Source organism: Etheostoma cragini, chromosome 16 (genome assembly GCF_013103735.1).
Source record: "Etheostoma cragini isolate CJK2018 chromosome 16, CSU_Ecrag_1.0, whole genome shotgun sequence".
NCBI classification, from domain to species: Eukaryota; Metazoa; Chordata; class Actinopteri; order Perciformes; family Percidae; genus Etheostoma; species Etheostoma cragini.
Genome location: NC_048422.1, coordinates 9,464,100 through 9,479,477, shown reverse-complemented (window position 1 = coordinate 9,479,477; position 15,378 = coordinate 9,464,100). Strand labels below are relative to the sequence as shown.

The window sequence follows — 15,378 nt, the reverse complement described above, 5'->3', positions numbered from 1 at the left end:
TTGGTCTCATGCTGAGGTATTCCACAAACACTGTGTTTCATCTGAGAAACTTAAAAGACTAAAGCTGCACTGAAAAGGCTGTCTCTCATCGATTTCATTTTTCCCTCAGAAGTGGCTGGTGGTATACCGAATGCAGTATTTCCCACATTTCCATTCTACTGGAGGAATAGGTGATGGAAAGAATAAAGAAGACATGCAGACAATGATTTTTCATTCCCTTCATCACTTTAATCTCCCATTTTGCTGGATTCTTCTAGTCCAAGGAACACTAACATTGTATCATCTTTCATCGCTGACATTTTAAACCAATGCTGAACGTGTCCCATTTTCCCCCAAATCTGGACTGTAACCTTACTGCAAAAGGAACAGAAAAAACAAAAGTCATTCATACTTACTAAACACAAAAATACCAATGTAGTGCTGTTTCTAACACTGAAATGTAGATTAGAAAACATCATTTAGAGATGATCTTTTCAAAATTAATCTTCATCATCCAACAGAAAAATGTCTAAAGACGATCTGGAAAATACTCTTTATTTGTAGTTCTATTATTTGCATACGATCATTTCAAATGATGCGGTGACATCAGCAATACTGAGAACCAGCTCCACTCAGTGGAGAGCTGTAGAAATGAATTCCTGAACTCACTGGAGCTCCTCCAGTCAGAATATAAAAGCCGAGCAGTCCCACAGCTGCAACAGAAAGCAACACAGGAGAAAACACACACTTTACCCAGAGGACACAACACAGAACACACACTGGACATGCTCTGCTCTCATGGATTCCAGTCTGCCAGTCTCAGTCCAGTCATGGATTTCTACTGGCTTGCACGCAAGTCTGAGGTCAGAGGTCAAACCTCTGCTCTACCAGCAGGATCTACTGCAGAGAAACCTACCTGAGCTGCACAGCAGTCTGGAGCGGATCGACAAACTTCAGCACGAGATCCTGTAGGAGATGGAGCCCTCCCGACCGTTCTCCTACCAGCTGGAGAAGGATGGAGACCAGTTCGGCCTGAGCCTGGACACCCGAGGCTTTTCTCCAGAGGAGCTGTCCGTCAGACGGGTAGGCTGGATGCTGAGAGTCAGCGGGGAGACAGAGAAGGAGCAAGAGGACGGGAAAGGCTCCCACTCTTACAGACGCCAGGAGGTCAGACAGGAGTTTGATCTGCCTGAAGGGCCGAACTCAGACGCCGTCACCTGCTACCCGGCTCCACATCAAGGCAGCCCCAGCTCCATGTGTGGAGGAGGCTGAGAGAGTGCTGACTATCAGGAGGAGCTTGGAGGAGGAAACACAGCAGAGTGTGTGTTCACACACAGAAGGCAGCGGTACAGAGACACACAGAAGCACACAGGACCAACCTGAAAATATTGAGTTATGTTGCTGCAACAATTCATAGTATAAGTTTCTGTATTGGTATGATCAATGAATGTGTTGAATCTTACACATTTCATTTAGATTTTTGATTTTTTTCTTTTAATAATTTAATTTCAGTCAGGCACACCCTCGTCATAAATTAGACCAACAAACAATGCAACAAATGGCTCTGATGGCTCCACTCTTGATAATGCTCCCTGGACCAGCCAAGCAGCATGATAAGCTAAAACAGTGTGTGTTTTGTATAATTACTAAATGGTCTTGAATTCATTCTTTTTTTTTGTCACCTTAAAAAAAAAAAAATCATATTATTTGTACAATGTAACCGTTTCTTCAGTTGCTTTTATTTCAGAAAGCAAGATTTTACCAATTTATACTAAAGACATGACTTCAATTACCAAAATGTGAACTTTTGCCACAGCTCTCCACTGGATACAGATGTTACTAGTGAGTGGTGATGTCCCGAGATCGATCCTGTTGTTCACAAAGTTCACGTCTCATAAATCTGATGAAAACATAGCAGCTAGAGAATACAGGCAATTAGCAAAGCTTTAACCACAATGTATACTATGTTAATGCCGCAGGGGACAAATCTATCTGTTTATATATATATGTATAAATATATATACATATCTACTCCTCCAGGATCTCAAGTAGTTTGTCCATCATCAGGTTTCTCTGCAGTAGATCCTGCTGGTAGAGCAGAGGTTGGACCTCTGACCTCAGACTGCGTACAAGCCAGTTTGTGTGTGTGTGTGTGTGTGTGTGTGTGTGTGTGAACATATATATTCACACACACACACAAACACACACACACGCACACACACACAGGCCCAAATACCCCAAGTAAACAAATGCATTTTGTATGGGCTTATGTCAAAGTGAGGGTACTGCCTTACGGGATGGCAGCCCAAGTAGTTGGGTTTCGTGTTTTGCTTAAGGGCACCTCGGCAGTGCCCAGTGTCAACAGTGTTATCAAACACATTTCTGTTTGTTAAATATTGTGAATTATACATAACTGGTTTCAAATGTTTTTCTTTTCATCCAATTTGGTAGAGCTCCGGAGTGGTCTTGAGCTTTCCTGTCATTTCCACAGCTCTCCACTGAATGGCGCTGGTACCAAGGAGTGCTGACGTCACCAGATCATTTGCAGGAGTGCACCACTAGATGTCACTCAAACTCCTGTCACAGTGTTTCAAATTGCAGTAGTCATAGACACACCACTGAAGGTATTTCACTTTGCCAGATATTAGTTTGGGTTTAATTTGTCGAGTTTGCCCAGGTAAAAAAAATGTGTAGCAAAAGAATAAAAGAAAACTAATAACACTGTAGTAGCAGTACTAATAATGGGGATATTATTTTAGGATGAGCAGCTATGTAATGTAGTTTGAAGTTAAATTAAATTAGAATGACATCAATATATAGTTCACCTTGCCTCCATTTCCTCATTAGTGTTAAGCAGCTCAGTCTTCCTCCTTTGGTTCTCAGCAAGACGTATCTTCTTCCGCAAGCACATTACTCTAAAGCCACTGTCTGGCTATTAGTACCAAGATCGATGATAGACACCAGACAGTAATAAGCTCTAATTCAATAAAAAGAAGAGAACAGAAAAATAGAGAAGAGAAGACATACTCATACTCAGGGTCTTATCTATTTTCTCTTTTTATGGGTGTTTGCTGCAACGGCCTTCATTCTCCCTGGAGGAGACTCATCATCTGGGGTTTCACTCCCCATCTCTTCCTCTTCATCGTGCAGCAGGGTATAAATGAAGAAGGTTTTTGGAGTTTCCCTTGTTCTATTGCAACTTTGTCTGGCCACAACAGTGCAGCTCCACTGTGACCAAGACTGACGTGGAATACCAAACACTCCTTTTTATGCCAGACATACTGTACAAAACCATGGATTTTATTAGTTTCCTTAGTGAATTTTCAACCTGGTGGCTTATGGGATCTGTAATGTGTTTTTTTCAACCTGTACCCCATTTTCCTATGATTTTTGGTCTAAGTGAGTGAAGGGAACGACAAACCTTTGACATTGGGCCAGTATTAGCTAGTCAAACTAGCGACAATGCAAGTTAATGGGGCAATTGTCCAGCTTGTATTTACCAACAAAAAAATTCTTGTTTTGCCACTGACAGGCTCAGATTAAAATTCTAAGTGTATGACAATATCAGTCATTCCCATTAGTCACATAGATGCAAAAACGTAGGAAAATAGAGTCCAGGTTGAAAAAAAATACACTTTAATGTCTTCCTTTTTTAAAAATATATCACGGTGAGAGAATTTGTTTCTTATTTTTTTAATATCTTGTTGGACCCACAATATAATTTAAATGTAACCACCACAAATACATACACCACAATTAACATAAATAAATCTGGATATTCAATAAAATGTATGTTTTTAGAGACCCATATGTATTTACCCTTGAACATCATACCTGTTTTGTTGGAATCCTTGAGCAACATAGCATTATGTTGTTTGTGTTCATCTTAAGTAAAGCTGCCGTCACTTCCAATTTAAAGACAAAATCTTTCAATGAATAGTCAACTGGATAGCATTACCAGTCAGTCATATTCAAAAGTTTCAGGATTTATAATCCATAAAAAGTAAGAGAAAAATCAAGCACTGTGGAGTTTTGTCTGTAGAAACCATGAGTGGAAAACAACGTGCCCCTTTTTTTAAGTCAGCAATGGCAGTTAAGAACTTAATTAACCTTCCTTGATAACATCATTCTTCTATACACTGAATCCTTTCTGGCTAAATAATAACCCCTGTCACAAACAACATTGCTACAAATTGTCACTGAAGTTACAAAGGAATAAGCATTAGTTGCATTTTGCATGTTGGGCAAAGTGCACGTGAGACATTTTAAAAATTGACTCTTCAACTGCTGATATAACATGAGTAACACAAGAGAAAATGAATTCATGTTCACCAGTAAACACATTTTACACAGATATACAGTATCTAACATATTCTCTTCAAACATTATAAAATAACATGTACAGTAAGGTTTTATTGTTTTCTTTATTAGGCAGTATAATAAAAACATTTAAGTTGAAAGGGTGGAAATACATTTAGTACATAGATTTTGAATGGTGTGTACATATATTGACCATGTATGCGCCCTAATTGTGTTATGTCCTCATAATAAAAATTACCCTCTGAGGTAGATCAGTCTCCTCTTCAGCGTAACGCTTCAGCGGTAAGGTACATTGCATATGACCTTCATAGGGAACTGCCTGCTTGCAGTCCCATTGTAGGTTATCCAAATGATTGTGGTGGCAGCATACATCCTGCATTTAATGAATCCTATTTGGCAGACAAATGAGCCTCAGCATTTCCCTGGCAGACTCTGGAGCTGCTTCCATAGTGTCAGCATCTCCTTGGAACTCCGTCTGTGAACGAGCAGAACAGACTTGTAAGCACAGGGATTTTCCCTGACTGTTTCTGGGAGATCGAATGTTAAAAAGCCCGGGTGATGGCTTGGAGTGAGCCCGAGTCTATGCATGCACATGCCCAGATACACATCATCTATTGGGAAAAGGCGCACCCTCTCTGAAACCTCTTTCAATCGTAATGCAAGTGAAACAGAATACACCACCCCTCCGCCACCAGCGTACGGTGGGTACCCGCCTTTGTAGAAACGTTCGGGGATGTAGTATTTAGTGGACGGCTCACGGTTTGGCATTGCGTTGTTGATGACATCCCCCACAAACAAATCCATGTCAGTTTCATTTGTATAGGCTTTCCACAGGTTGTGCTCCTCCCACTGCTTGTGCAGGTAATCCAGAAGGGCACCTGTTCGAACAAAGACATCATCATCCCCTTTGAACACGAAGATGGCATTGGGGCAGTATTGCTGGAGCCATTGCCAGAACAGCAAGTCCTTTAGGGTCAAGTTAAAGAAAGTGTCTTTGAAGTCCCACTGAAGGATATCCCCGTATTTCTGGTTCTCAAGCTCCAGAAGGTTTTTGAGGTCTGGGTGAGGACCTGTACTTATGTCCTGCCTTCCAAGCAGAAACACTGTGCGCACTAATCTGCCCTTCTTGTTGGATTCCCCCTCCACCATACCACTGCGTCCCCATGTTTCACGGATGGCCTGCCTGTTTTCAAAGTTCCCTACTTGAGACTTAATGGCCATGAGGAGCATGGGAGAATCCAGACCAAAGCTACCATTGTTCCTCCCGCACATGCCAGGCTGATTGATAAGGAGAGGATACTCCCTGCAGTGCATTGACCAAAGAAATGCCCTCATTTGTTCAGGCAAGCTGTTTAAATCATGCATACGAGGGACTGAACAATGGCCTGACATGCAGTCAGAAAGGCATTCGTCTTCAATGTCTCTTACAAGCTTAACTTTTGGCTTCCTCGTGATCCTAGTTGCGTTTCCTCGCAGTATTGGATTGTGCTGACGGTCCCAAGCATGCTGCAACTGGTTCCACAGTGCACTGTCCTCCAGACGAAGGTTCCAGAAAGGGCCAAGTGGGTGAGAGGCCGATCCAGAGGAGCTAGCAGAAATCCCAGAGGCGATATAGTGGGTGATTATTTTTGGAGGCGAGTAGGAGATTGTGACGAATATGGACACCAGGATATAAATCAGAAGGTGGCCGGTCATCATGCAAGGCAGCAGGCACATGCACAGCAGTCTCCTGTTGCGTTTGCAGCATCTGCCCATTGCCTGTGATGTAGAAATCAGGCACACACCTGCACACACATAAAAAAAATAACAGACAAGGATCAATTTTTTTTTTATAATGATAAAAGAGAAAACATTGACCCTCCTCCCTCACTCACCACAGACCACGGCAGTGGCATAGATATACCTTAGAGACTTCTGTATAGCTAACACTGCAAGCAGCCCTCAGGAGTTTCTGTCTCCTTGGTGATGGTCCGGAGTGGGTTGTTATCTGTTCTTGTCTACACACTCAAAGCATCATCACGAGCCTAACTGCGGATAGGCACACAGCCCCTGTAGACACAACGTGGAAATATAGGAGATTAACTCCCTCCTTAGCTCCTAAAAGTTGGGTAAATACTGCCACATTATTTTGGACTTTAAATCAAGTATTTGATTAGGGCTTCAACAGCCTGACATCTATGTTTGCTCCTTTTTCTTTTTGACAACATCACTGTGATTTTTCTAAATTATCCATTCCCACTGCGTGCATACTATTGACTGTTACAGATGGAAAATAGATTATAGCCTACATTCCCCAACATACCGTTTCTCTATAATCTTGTTATACTTTATGGAGCCTACTACCCTACCTCTTTTTACAACTGTTTGGAAATCCTTACATAGGCAAGGAAGGAAAGACAAAGCATAAAATTACTTACAAGTGTGTGAACTGATCGTTCGTTGAGCCGACTGAAATAAAAAGCACAGTAACTTGTGGTGTCCACTTTTTGTTGTGGTGTTTTCATCCGGCTTGGCTATAGTCTGGTTATGATGTTGCTAATCTTCAGAGCATCATGTATGTCCATAACGATAAAGGATAAAGGCAAGCATCCTCTAAATCCAACACAGGAGTCCTCTGACCGCGTCTAGCCGAAGCTGAGCAACAGGTCTCAGGTGACAGTGCGCACAGAGCATGCGCGTCTTTGGCTCCAGTCTGTGTTTGATGAGGAAAATACTCAAAGGATTAACGTAGGTTACTACCTATGTTGCCAACAACTGATTTAAATCCGGGAAGCATCTGCACCAGCTACTGATTTTTCTATAAAGATGTACACAAAGAGTGATTTGCGTGCAGGTGCTGCAGGAGCATGTGTCAATTTGCACAATGTGGCCATATAGGATGACCATTATAGTCCAACGTTACTTAATACTCCTCTTCAGGCATCAGTGTCCTTTTGTAGCCTACATGTGTATGCAGTTTTAAATGAATTAACCAACTGATTAATAAATAGCATGATTAAAGCAGCAGGCAAATAAAACAAATCCATTGAGAAAAAATGGACTATAATGTTTATCTTTATAGGCTACTCCGTTTAGTGACCACTGATTAGACTGTAACCTAATTAACAACATATCGTTATTTAAAATGCTAGGCCTATTTGCTTTCACTAAATTCAAAATGACATATAGCCTAAGTGAGTGAGCGTTGCGGTGCATGGTATATTAAACCAGTTCATGGAATGTTTTGAAAAGGGACCATTGTAAAGATAAGCGCAAAGCCTACTTATTTTTCTTCTTCTTCCTTCTATGAGATGTGTCTTTGTTCTATTCTATTCTAATCTATTCAACTGACGAGCGTTATGCAATTGTAAAAGGACAATCAAGGTACCGCTGATATACATCACCGACATACCTTCGTACACAACAACATATGATGGACACAACCTCAAGCCAATCGAATCCACATCTGGCAACAGGTTATCGGCGGAACCCCGCAATTCAGCCAATGGGAGATGAGAGGAGGCGGGATAGGGTGGTGTCGAGTTACCGCTCATGTTTAGCGTGAAGCGATACACGTTTGGTTGAGCTCTGAAAGAGGGGCCATCATCCCGGCGGCTCGGAGGTGAAAAAATACAGTTTAAAGTCTCTCTGGATGCATTTAAAATGAACAAGCAGGCTTTTCTGACAGGTACCTGAATGCCGTTCCGGTGCCCTTTCATCTCCTCGTTGGGTAAGTGTAATTTTTGACAAAGAAATGGAATTGATTCTTAAGCGACAAAACATGCAACAGACCTGTTTATTTGTCTGTGACACAAAGTAGCAAGCTTGCTAGCGGATTTTTTCATACTCTCTTTTTTTTTTTGTAGGCGATTTGAGGAGGCGAGAGGAGGGGAGGGGGTGCTATCACTCATTTCGAGACAAAAGAAACCTGAATATTTTCACTGTAACTGTACCTCACAACAAATGACACAGAGTAGTGAAATGAACTCGCTTTTTGTTGCTTGTCAAAGTCTCAATGCACTGGCGGTCAAGTCAGAATCGCTGTTAGCGCGTGTGGGCGCGCGTGCGTTGTGTGTGTGTTTTATGTGTATCTTTTTGGAGAAGAAGTAACATTAACCCAAGTAGATAATTTCCCACAAAAACGTAGACAAAATAACGTTGCTTATTTTGCTCACAAGGCCGTGATAGACGTGGTCAGCATTTCGACTATTCGTATACATTTTGGCCACAAATGCACGTTTTGAGCTTTTTGTTCCTTACATTTAGCTTTTTGTTCCTTTTTACATTAGTAAGACTTTCTGTTCAGTTTGCGAAGGCCCCCACATACAACAAGGCGTTATCCGTGGACAACCCTACCAGCAAAGGCTTTTGTTGTTTTAGGAGTTTATCTCTCCATCTTTGTGTTTCAACCTTTAGCTAAATGAATAGCCACACTCCTGCACTTAAGTGGTCCTTTATTTTGCTCATTGTTCCTTCTTTGAATGACCCTAATACAAGGTGACAAACCTGTATCATTTTACTTAGACGTTATGTTGTTACAGCCTTCTCTTATTCTGACGTCGAAGCCTTCGTCCTGGACCAGTTATTTTTGTAGTGAAAGCTGGCCTTAATTGATAGCATGCTTCAATGTTTAGGCAATATCATACAACGGTAGGTACTGTAGTTTATTTTTTTTCAGGAATGATCAAACTAGTTCTGAAAGCCATTCAGACTCTTGTAGTAAGCAGTCCAAGGGTTAGCTAAGCCTGTGAAATGAATTCTTAGAAGGAGCTTGGACCTTCAGAGTAACGTGCTAAGGACAATTATCCCCTCCTGCCTGACAGGGAAGTGGAGAAATCTGCATCACTGAGTGGTTCTATCTGTATTTATTATTTAAATAAGGGTGAAGAGATCACATTCGTTTGAACAATTCAATTGGAGTATTCTCTGTAGATCCTTTCTGGATATTCTCCAAATCAGTGGGTGGGTGTATTCTCATTAGGCTTAAAAATGGCTTTTGGCTATGAGTGATATAATATAGGAAATGGTCAGAGCTCATGGTAACACCCCGAACTAAATGTTTAGCGTGTGTTGAGAACATTAATTCAACATTTCACTAGCTGTTTTCAGCACTGCTATTTCAAATCTGCGAATTGCTCACCTTTTCCTGACCCGGGTTTAACATAGCCTTACACGGCTCAGCTTTAGAGATTGAGCACTGGTTTTGATGTAAGGATAGCTTTGCTATGGATCAGCTTAGGGTTAGTACAGATAATGATGCAGATTTGTCACCTTATACATACATGGGCTACATTCCAGTCTTCTCTCTAGAACAATAAGAACATACCATATTTTATGTTTCAGGATCATCCACACCCTCGTCATTTAGGGTAAAATCAGTGTTTATTAAGACACTTTAAACGTTTTCAAGTGATTGGTGCAGCGCTACAGCTGCATGAACACCATCTGTGAATGTTAAAGTTGTAAAAACTAAATGTTTTCAACGTTATTATTTCAACTTTGTGAACAGATTCCATTACCAATATTATCATTTCAATACTATTACCAAAAGTATGTAAGCAACTATTGCCCAGTATCTCTTAAGTGATCAGTACTTCATGCACCCCTCACTATAGATCTGTGTTTAAGGATGTAAATGAGTTCAAGTGGTTTTGTGGGACTGCTGCCTGTTTGTGCAAAGAGATGACTTTCATTTTTGTTGACAAAAAAGCACCAAACAGTATTGCACAAGTGGACAGCAAAGTGTGCACTGGCAGTAGAATATAAATTCACCAATGGTTGACCAACAGAGAAATGATTGCTGAGCATTAAACAGAATTGGCTAATGCTTCAGAACCGTGTGCTATGACTGATCCATGCAGTGCTGTACGGTGGGAGAGTTGGCAACACAGGGCTGTGATAGATACAGTATGGCCATGGACAATAAGAAAAAAACTCTTCATCAGTCTGGATGTGTGGGCATAATTGATGTAATCATTTCAGAGGAAAATGTTATGCAAGGAGTTGTTCAACAGACCTTTTATCTTCTGAACTATCTTACTCTTTATGTCCAAGTGTTGACGTGTCCTTTTCTCTTGTTTCTTCTCTGTTTAGGTTTCTTTGGATGTACTCCCTTGGCTCCCTACGTTTTGTGCTGTCCATGTGATGTTTCCCAAGACTCCTCAATACCAATGTCTTAGTTCTGACTATACATTCATTAAACAAAAATACTTGAATTCGGTATATAAAGTTTAAAAAGAAATCTCCAGCAGGAATTCCAACAACCCAATCGCCTGTATCACCCTCCTTCCCCTCTCCCTTTTTTCCTTTACATTAGATTAAGAGGGGCACCAAAACACACTTAAGACACCCACACGCGCACACATAACGTGCACAAGCCACCATGTCCTCCATCCTTCCCTTCACTCCCCCGGTAGTGAAGCGCCTCCTGGGATGGAAGAAGACTCCGGCAGGGAGTGGGGGAGCCGGAGGAGGCATCGGAGGAGTTGGGGAGCAGAACGGAGGAGGACAGGAGGATAAGTGGTGTGAAAAAGCTGTAAAGAGCTTGGTGAAGAAGCTGAAGAAGACTGGGCAGCTGGATGAGCTGGAGAAAGCCATCAGCACGCAAAACAGCAACACAAAGTGTGTGACCATACCCAGGTGAGATGAGGACACACACTCATCCAGTATTTCTACGTCTTTCTGGCTCTGTATTGTACGTGATCTCACACACACACACACACATACATACATACATACATACATACATACATACATACGCACACATACATTAGATACATTTCTTTAAAAATTAATGATCAAAACAAATTGACATATTGACAAATTCCACAGCAGTAACACGCTTCAAGTCATGCTCACATCCACACATCTGCAGTACCCATGCACCGGTATACCACAAGACCACTAACACAGATCAGTACAGCGCGGTGTGTCAACACACATTAAAGTAAGAACGAGGTTGACTGGCAACCACAGGCTTGCAGAAAGAAAAATCTTTGTTGTGCAACAACAGGTCCACTTCCTCTTTCTGTTGTGCCATACATTAGCAAGGCGGCAGAAGTGAAACCTGAAGGAAACAGATGTTGAACACATGATGCCAACCAAGCTTCGTAAACTTCATGGACTTAGTTGGAATTTATTGGCATGAGCCTAGAAAACTAGACGCACCCTAGCGGCAGCGAGCCAGTGTCGTCTAGCAACTCTCCGTTGGCTCGCGAGCTGGAAAAACCAAACTTTAGCAGGCCAATCACATTGTGTACAGAGTTGGTGGGCGGGCTTAACATAATGACGCCAGAGTTGCGACGGTTCCGCTTAAATTCCCTGCAACTTGAAAACAAAGAAGATGGTGGCTTCTGCTGGCGAACAGCAGTATTTAGAATCAGCGTTAGCCGTGACTCTGGAAGACTTAGAGTTAAGCATTGAAGTCATTCTTATAAAAAGGAAGATGTGTTTTGGAGTTTTGACGACCGGATATGGCAAAAGTTGAATCTATTAACTAGAATTGCTCTGGTTGGTTGTAGCGCTATCCTATTGCGTGCAGAGGGAATTAGAAACAACCGTTTATCCCGCCCCTCGGTTTGAGCCCTGTCTATGGGGAGTTCCCAGACCCAACATCTTGATGTGGGTCTGGCTTGTCAGGCTAATGGGTAATGGTCAAAAAGTACCTGTCGGCATAATAAACATTTAAAAACAGGGCAATCTAGCCGGCTGATAACAGTTTAGCATTGCATTATACATTTGCCCTGGGCTTAGGTGAACCAACCATCTCAGTGACAAAGACTTATTGATATACAGTGAAGTTCAACATGTTTTGCACTATTAATTAAAACAAAATGTAAGCCTAAGACCAAGCTTTAGAAATAATGAAACAAAGTGTTGATGCATCAAGCATTACACAGTAAAGAAGCCATTGAATTCGAAGAGGGAGTTCTTACTTATCACCTCAGTCTTTGCATAGGTTCTCAGGAGGATCCATTATATCTGTACATCTCCACATATTCGTTGAAAAGGGAACACCTTGAACTCTTTACAGTTTTGTTCACAGTAAAGTGTTTTCAAGTCATTTACAGACTTGTATAAATGGTTTTGTTTCTTCCATAAGAACCCCTGTGCACCTCAACCTGCTAATACTGTCGTTACTTAGCCTGAATGGACACAGGTCATATGCCTGTCAGTATAGATTTCTCCTGTGTCGCCTGACAAGGTACACAAGCCCAGTCACCAGACCAGGTGAAACCTTATCATGACAAAGGTGGCAAAGTCAAGGGGAGCACCCTGAGAAGCATGTGATTAATGTCAATCAATCCGCTGAGGATCAGCAGAAAGGAGAGCTAACTAGGCTGCTCTGTAAAGATTTTATGAGCTTCCCTTCTCAAATTTTCTTTCTAATCTACCCTTCCTTTTTTTCCTCTCTCCTTAGTGTCCTGTGATTATGAGTAGGTATCAATGATAGAATTTGTCCCTGCAGAGAAATAATCTTTTGAATGCCCGACTGCACACCCATGTCACCAACAAATCACCTGGAGCTGATGGGGATTAATGGTGCGTTCCAGTTGAACTGGGAAGTCGAGATATCTGAGATGACGAACCTGATGAAGTTTGTCCTCTGCATTTAACCCGTCCTATACCTCCTAACAGGGCTAGAAGGTTTAGGCTAGTAGATTTGCACCTTGCATCGACATGCTACTTTTTATGTCTTACTATCAGTTATAGAATTGAACAAGCGTGAGCCTCAGTACTGGCTCAGGTAGGTGCAGTTCGGTGGAGCAAACTCATCAGATAAGTTTGTACAGAGAGAGTGATTGTTGTGAAGCTCTGTAAGTAAAGAAGCAGGACAGTGCTAGAAGATGCTAAAATGAATAAATCACAATTTATCCAATATCAAACTACTGCATACTGTATATCATCATACACTGTGTGTGGTTATATACTGTTTGCTGAGTAGTATATCTGAAACTGGTCTCAATGACAGAACAATGTTTTAAAGGGTGGGGGGAGGGGTGCACTATGCCAGGTCTTCACTCTGAGGAATGTAGGCTTGATAGTAGCTTCTGAAGTGACTTTGATAAGGTGATGCTGGTTCTTGTTAGACTTGAGTGCTTCTTGGAAGAAGACGTTTGTTTAAATCTCAGAAGTACAGCGCTCATACCATACAACGTATGTTCCTCCAACTTGAGTCCTATCACTGCTTTTGCGCTACTTCTTTATGTTTGTGCTGACCAGTGAATAAGGCAATTAATGGTAGGCAGGTAGCACATCCTGTGTTCATCAGATGGTTAACCTTGGATTTATGGAGCTTAAACTGAAGTATGGCTGTCCAAAAATAGTACAGATGAAGTATTTTTTTGTTTGTTACCATGATTCTTCACAGATTGACTGTGGCTTGGTTGAAATGGCTACATGTCAGGGGCAACGCTACCTTCGAGTGGTAGGTCTGGATGTTTCACTCGACAGTGCTCAGTAGTTTTTGTCCGATAACACTCCAGGCCTTTGAAGCACAGTTCACTACCCTTTGAACACAGAGATGTAATGTTGAAGTCTAAGATGAGCCTCTAAATTGCCCTGGTTGTTGTTTTCGACAGACAGACATTGGGCACTATCTTGCGTCCGGCGCAGAGCTCGACGCAAGTGTCTTTGCTACTTTAAGACCGATGCAGTTGTTAATTTCCCATCCCGCACCCATGTTGTTAAAATAGCATATGCACCTGCGCCCATTTTCGTGCCCATGGGCGTGCTGGTCTTACAGGGAGGTGTGTTCAGGTGAATTCTTGGTGTATTGCTATCTTGAGGCAGCGGGAAGTGATTAAATCATTGGCCAACAAAAACCTGGTCTAAAGTCAGTAGCACAGCATTTCATTGTTATTTTAACAGCGCATTAGTAAAATGCGCCTAGGCACGTGCACAGCGCATGCACACTAGGCGTGTTACACACACAGGGAACCGCAGCAGCACACAAATATGCAAAAGATTCAAAACAAAAATATGATGGTGCAAATCAGCCATCATAATAGCAATGTGCCAAGTTCCAAACGCTCCTGGCTCTTAAAGCGAATGGGAGATGACACCCTGTTTTTATTATGTACAAAACACACCTATGATTTAATGAAGACACTAAGTACAACCCTTTGAACCATGCGCCTGGTTCATGGACCCTTTTTTTCCGCCTTCAAACTAACAGAAGTGGATTTGGACATGACCTAAACGCACCTGCGCCATGAGCTTAATGCTGTGCGCTTAAGTTGTTAAAATAGGGCCCATTGGTTTGTGCCGGTGACCTTTTGTAGGTGAGAAAGGAAGAAAGCAAGACATTAGCTGTGTCTGGAGGTAGTCTACAGGGGCTGGAGGTTGGAGAACCCTTTGATAAGGCAGATGAGTGTTGAGATAGAAGGTCTTGTACAGACAGGCCTGGCAATTACAGACAGCAGAATCTCCTCTCCTCTCTGACACGCTGAGAAAACTCATGAGTGCTTTTGGAGAACAAGTCGGCAAATAGTCTGGCTGTGTGCTTTCTTCAGTCATACACACACTTTGTATTTGTGAACACACATTTATGTTGTATGTAGTTTTTTTTTTTTACTGTCACATCTTGACAGATTTTGTGTAGTCTGTTAAACCTATTTATTTCCTCATTCACATATCATTGTTGTGTAGAAGCATCACACTTTACCCCACAAATGTCTTCATAATAAATAGCAGAAATATGAATCATGTGTAGTTTGCGATGCGGGAGCTTATGCAACCTTGTAAAAGCTTTAGAGTGCCCATATTATGAAAAAAATCAAATTTTCTGGGATTTGAGGTGTTATTTTGTGTCTCTGGTGCTTCCACACGCATAAAAACGTGTTTGTACTTAAAAATGTTGAGTGAGATACAGGTTTCTGAATGTCCTGCCTTCAGTCTCTGGGTGAGCTGTTCAAAATCTGCACGGCTGACTACGTCACTAGCCGAGACCCTGTAGCTAAAACAAAGACCTAAACACACAGGGTCAAAACAAAATCTTCAACCATGTGCGGTACAACAAAAATATATATATATATATACAGTTGTGTTCGAAATAATAGCAGTGCCTTTAGAAAAATGAGTAAATGTCAAAATTCTTCA

At 41.7% G+C, this 15,378-nt stretch overlaps 3 protein-coding genes across 5 annotated transcripts in view; 2 read left to right on the top strand and 1 right to left on the bottom strand.

The window, feature by feature from the left end:
• The first annotated feature begins 616 nt into the window (after positions 1 to 616).
• On the top strand, positions 617 to 1,429 carry LOC117959300 (heat shock protein 30-like). Its single transcript, XM_034896351.1, is given in 2 exon segments — positions 617 to 833; positions 835 to 1,429. Coding segments are annotated over 2 exon segments (486 nt in total). The 5' UTR covers positions 617 to 764; the 3' UTR covers positions 1,252 to 1,429.
• A 2,962-nt stretch (positions 1,430 to 4,391) lies between these two features.
• On the bottom strand, positions 4,392 to 7,121 carry LOC117959343 (N-acetyllactosaminide beta-1,3-N-acetylglucosaminyltransferase 2). The gene is made up of 2 exons (XM_034896416.1): positions 6,717 to 7,121; positions 4,392 to 6,083 (listed from the first exon to the last, which is right to left on the bottom strand). Exon 2 carries the CDS (start codon positions 6,052 to 6,054, stop codon positions 4,711 to 4,713), a length of 1,344 nt encoding a protein of 447 aa, XP_034752307.1. The 5' UTR covers positions 6,055 to 6,083; positions 6,717 to 7,121; the 3' UTR covers positions 4,392 to 4,710.
• A 687-nt stretch (positions 7,122 to 7,808) lies between these two features.
• Positions 7,809 to 15,378, top strand: part of smad2 (SMAD family member 2) — a 21,195-nt gene continuing 13,625 nt past the window's right edge. For all 3 annotated transcript variants that reach the window (XM_034896415.1, XM_034896414.1, XM_034896413.1), the window contains exons 1-2: positions 7,809 to 8,008; positions 10,372 to 10,917. In XM_034896415.1, the coding sequence (XP_034752306.1) occupies positions 10,661 to 10,917 (257 nt within the window). In that variant the 5' untranslated portion in view covers positions 7,809 to 8,008; positions 10,372 to 10,660. The remainder of the gene's footprint in view (positions 8,009 to 10,371; positions 10,918 to 15,378) is intronic.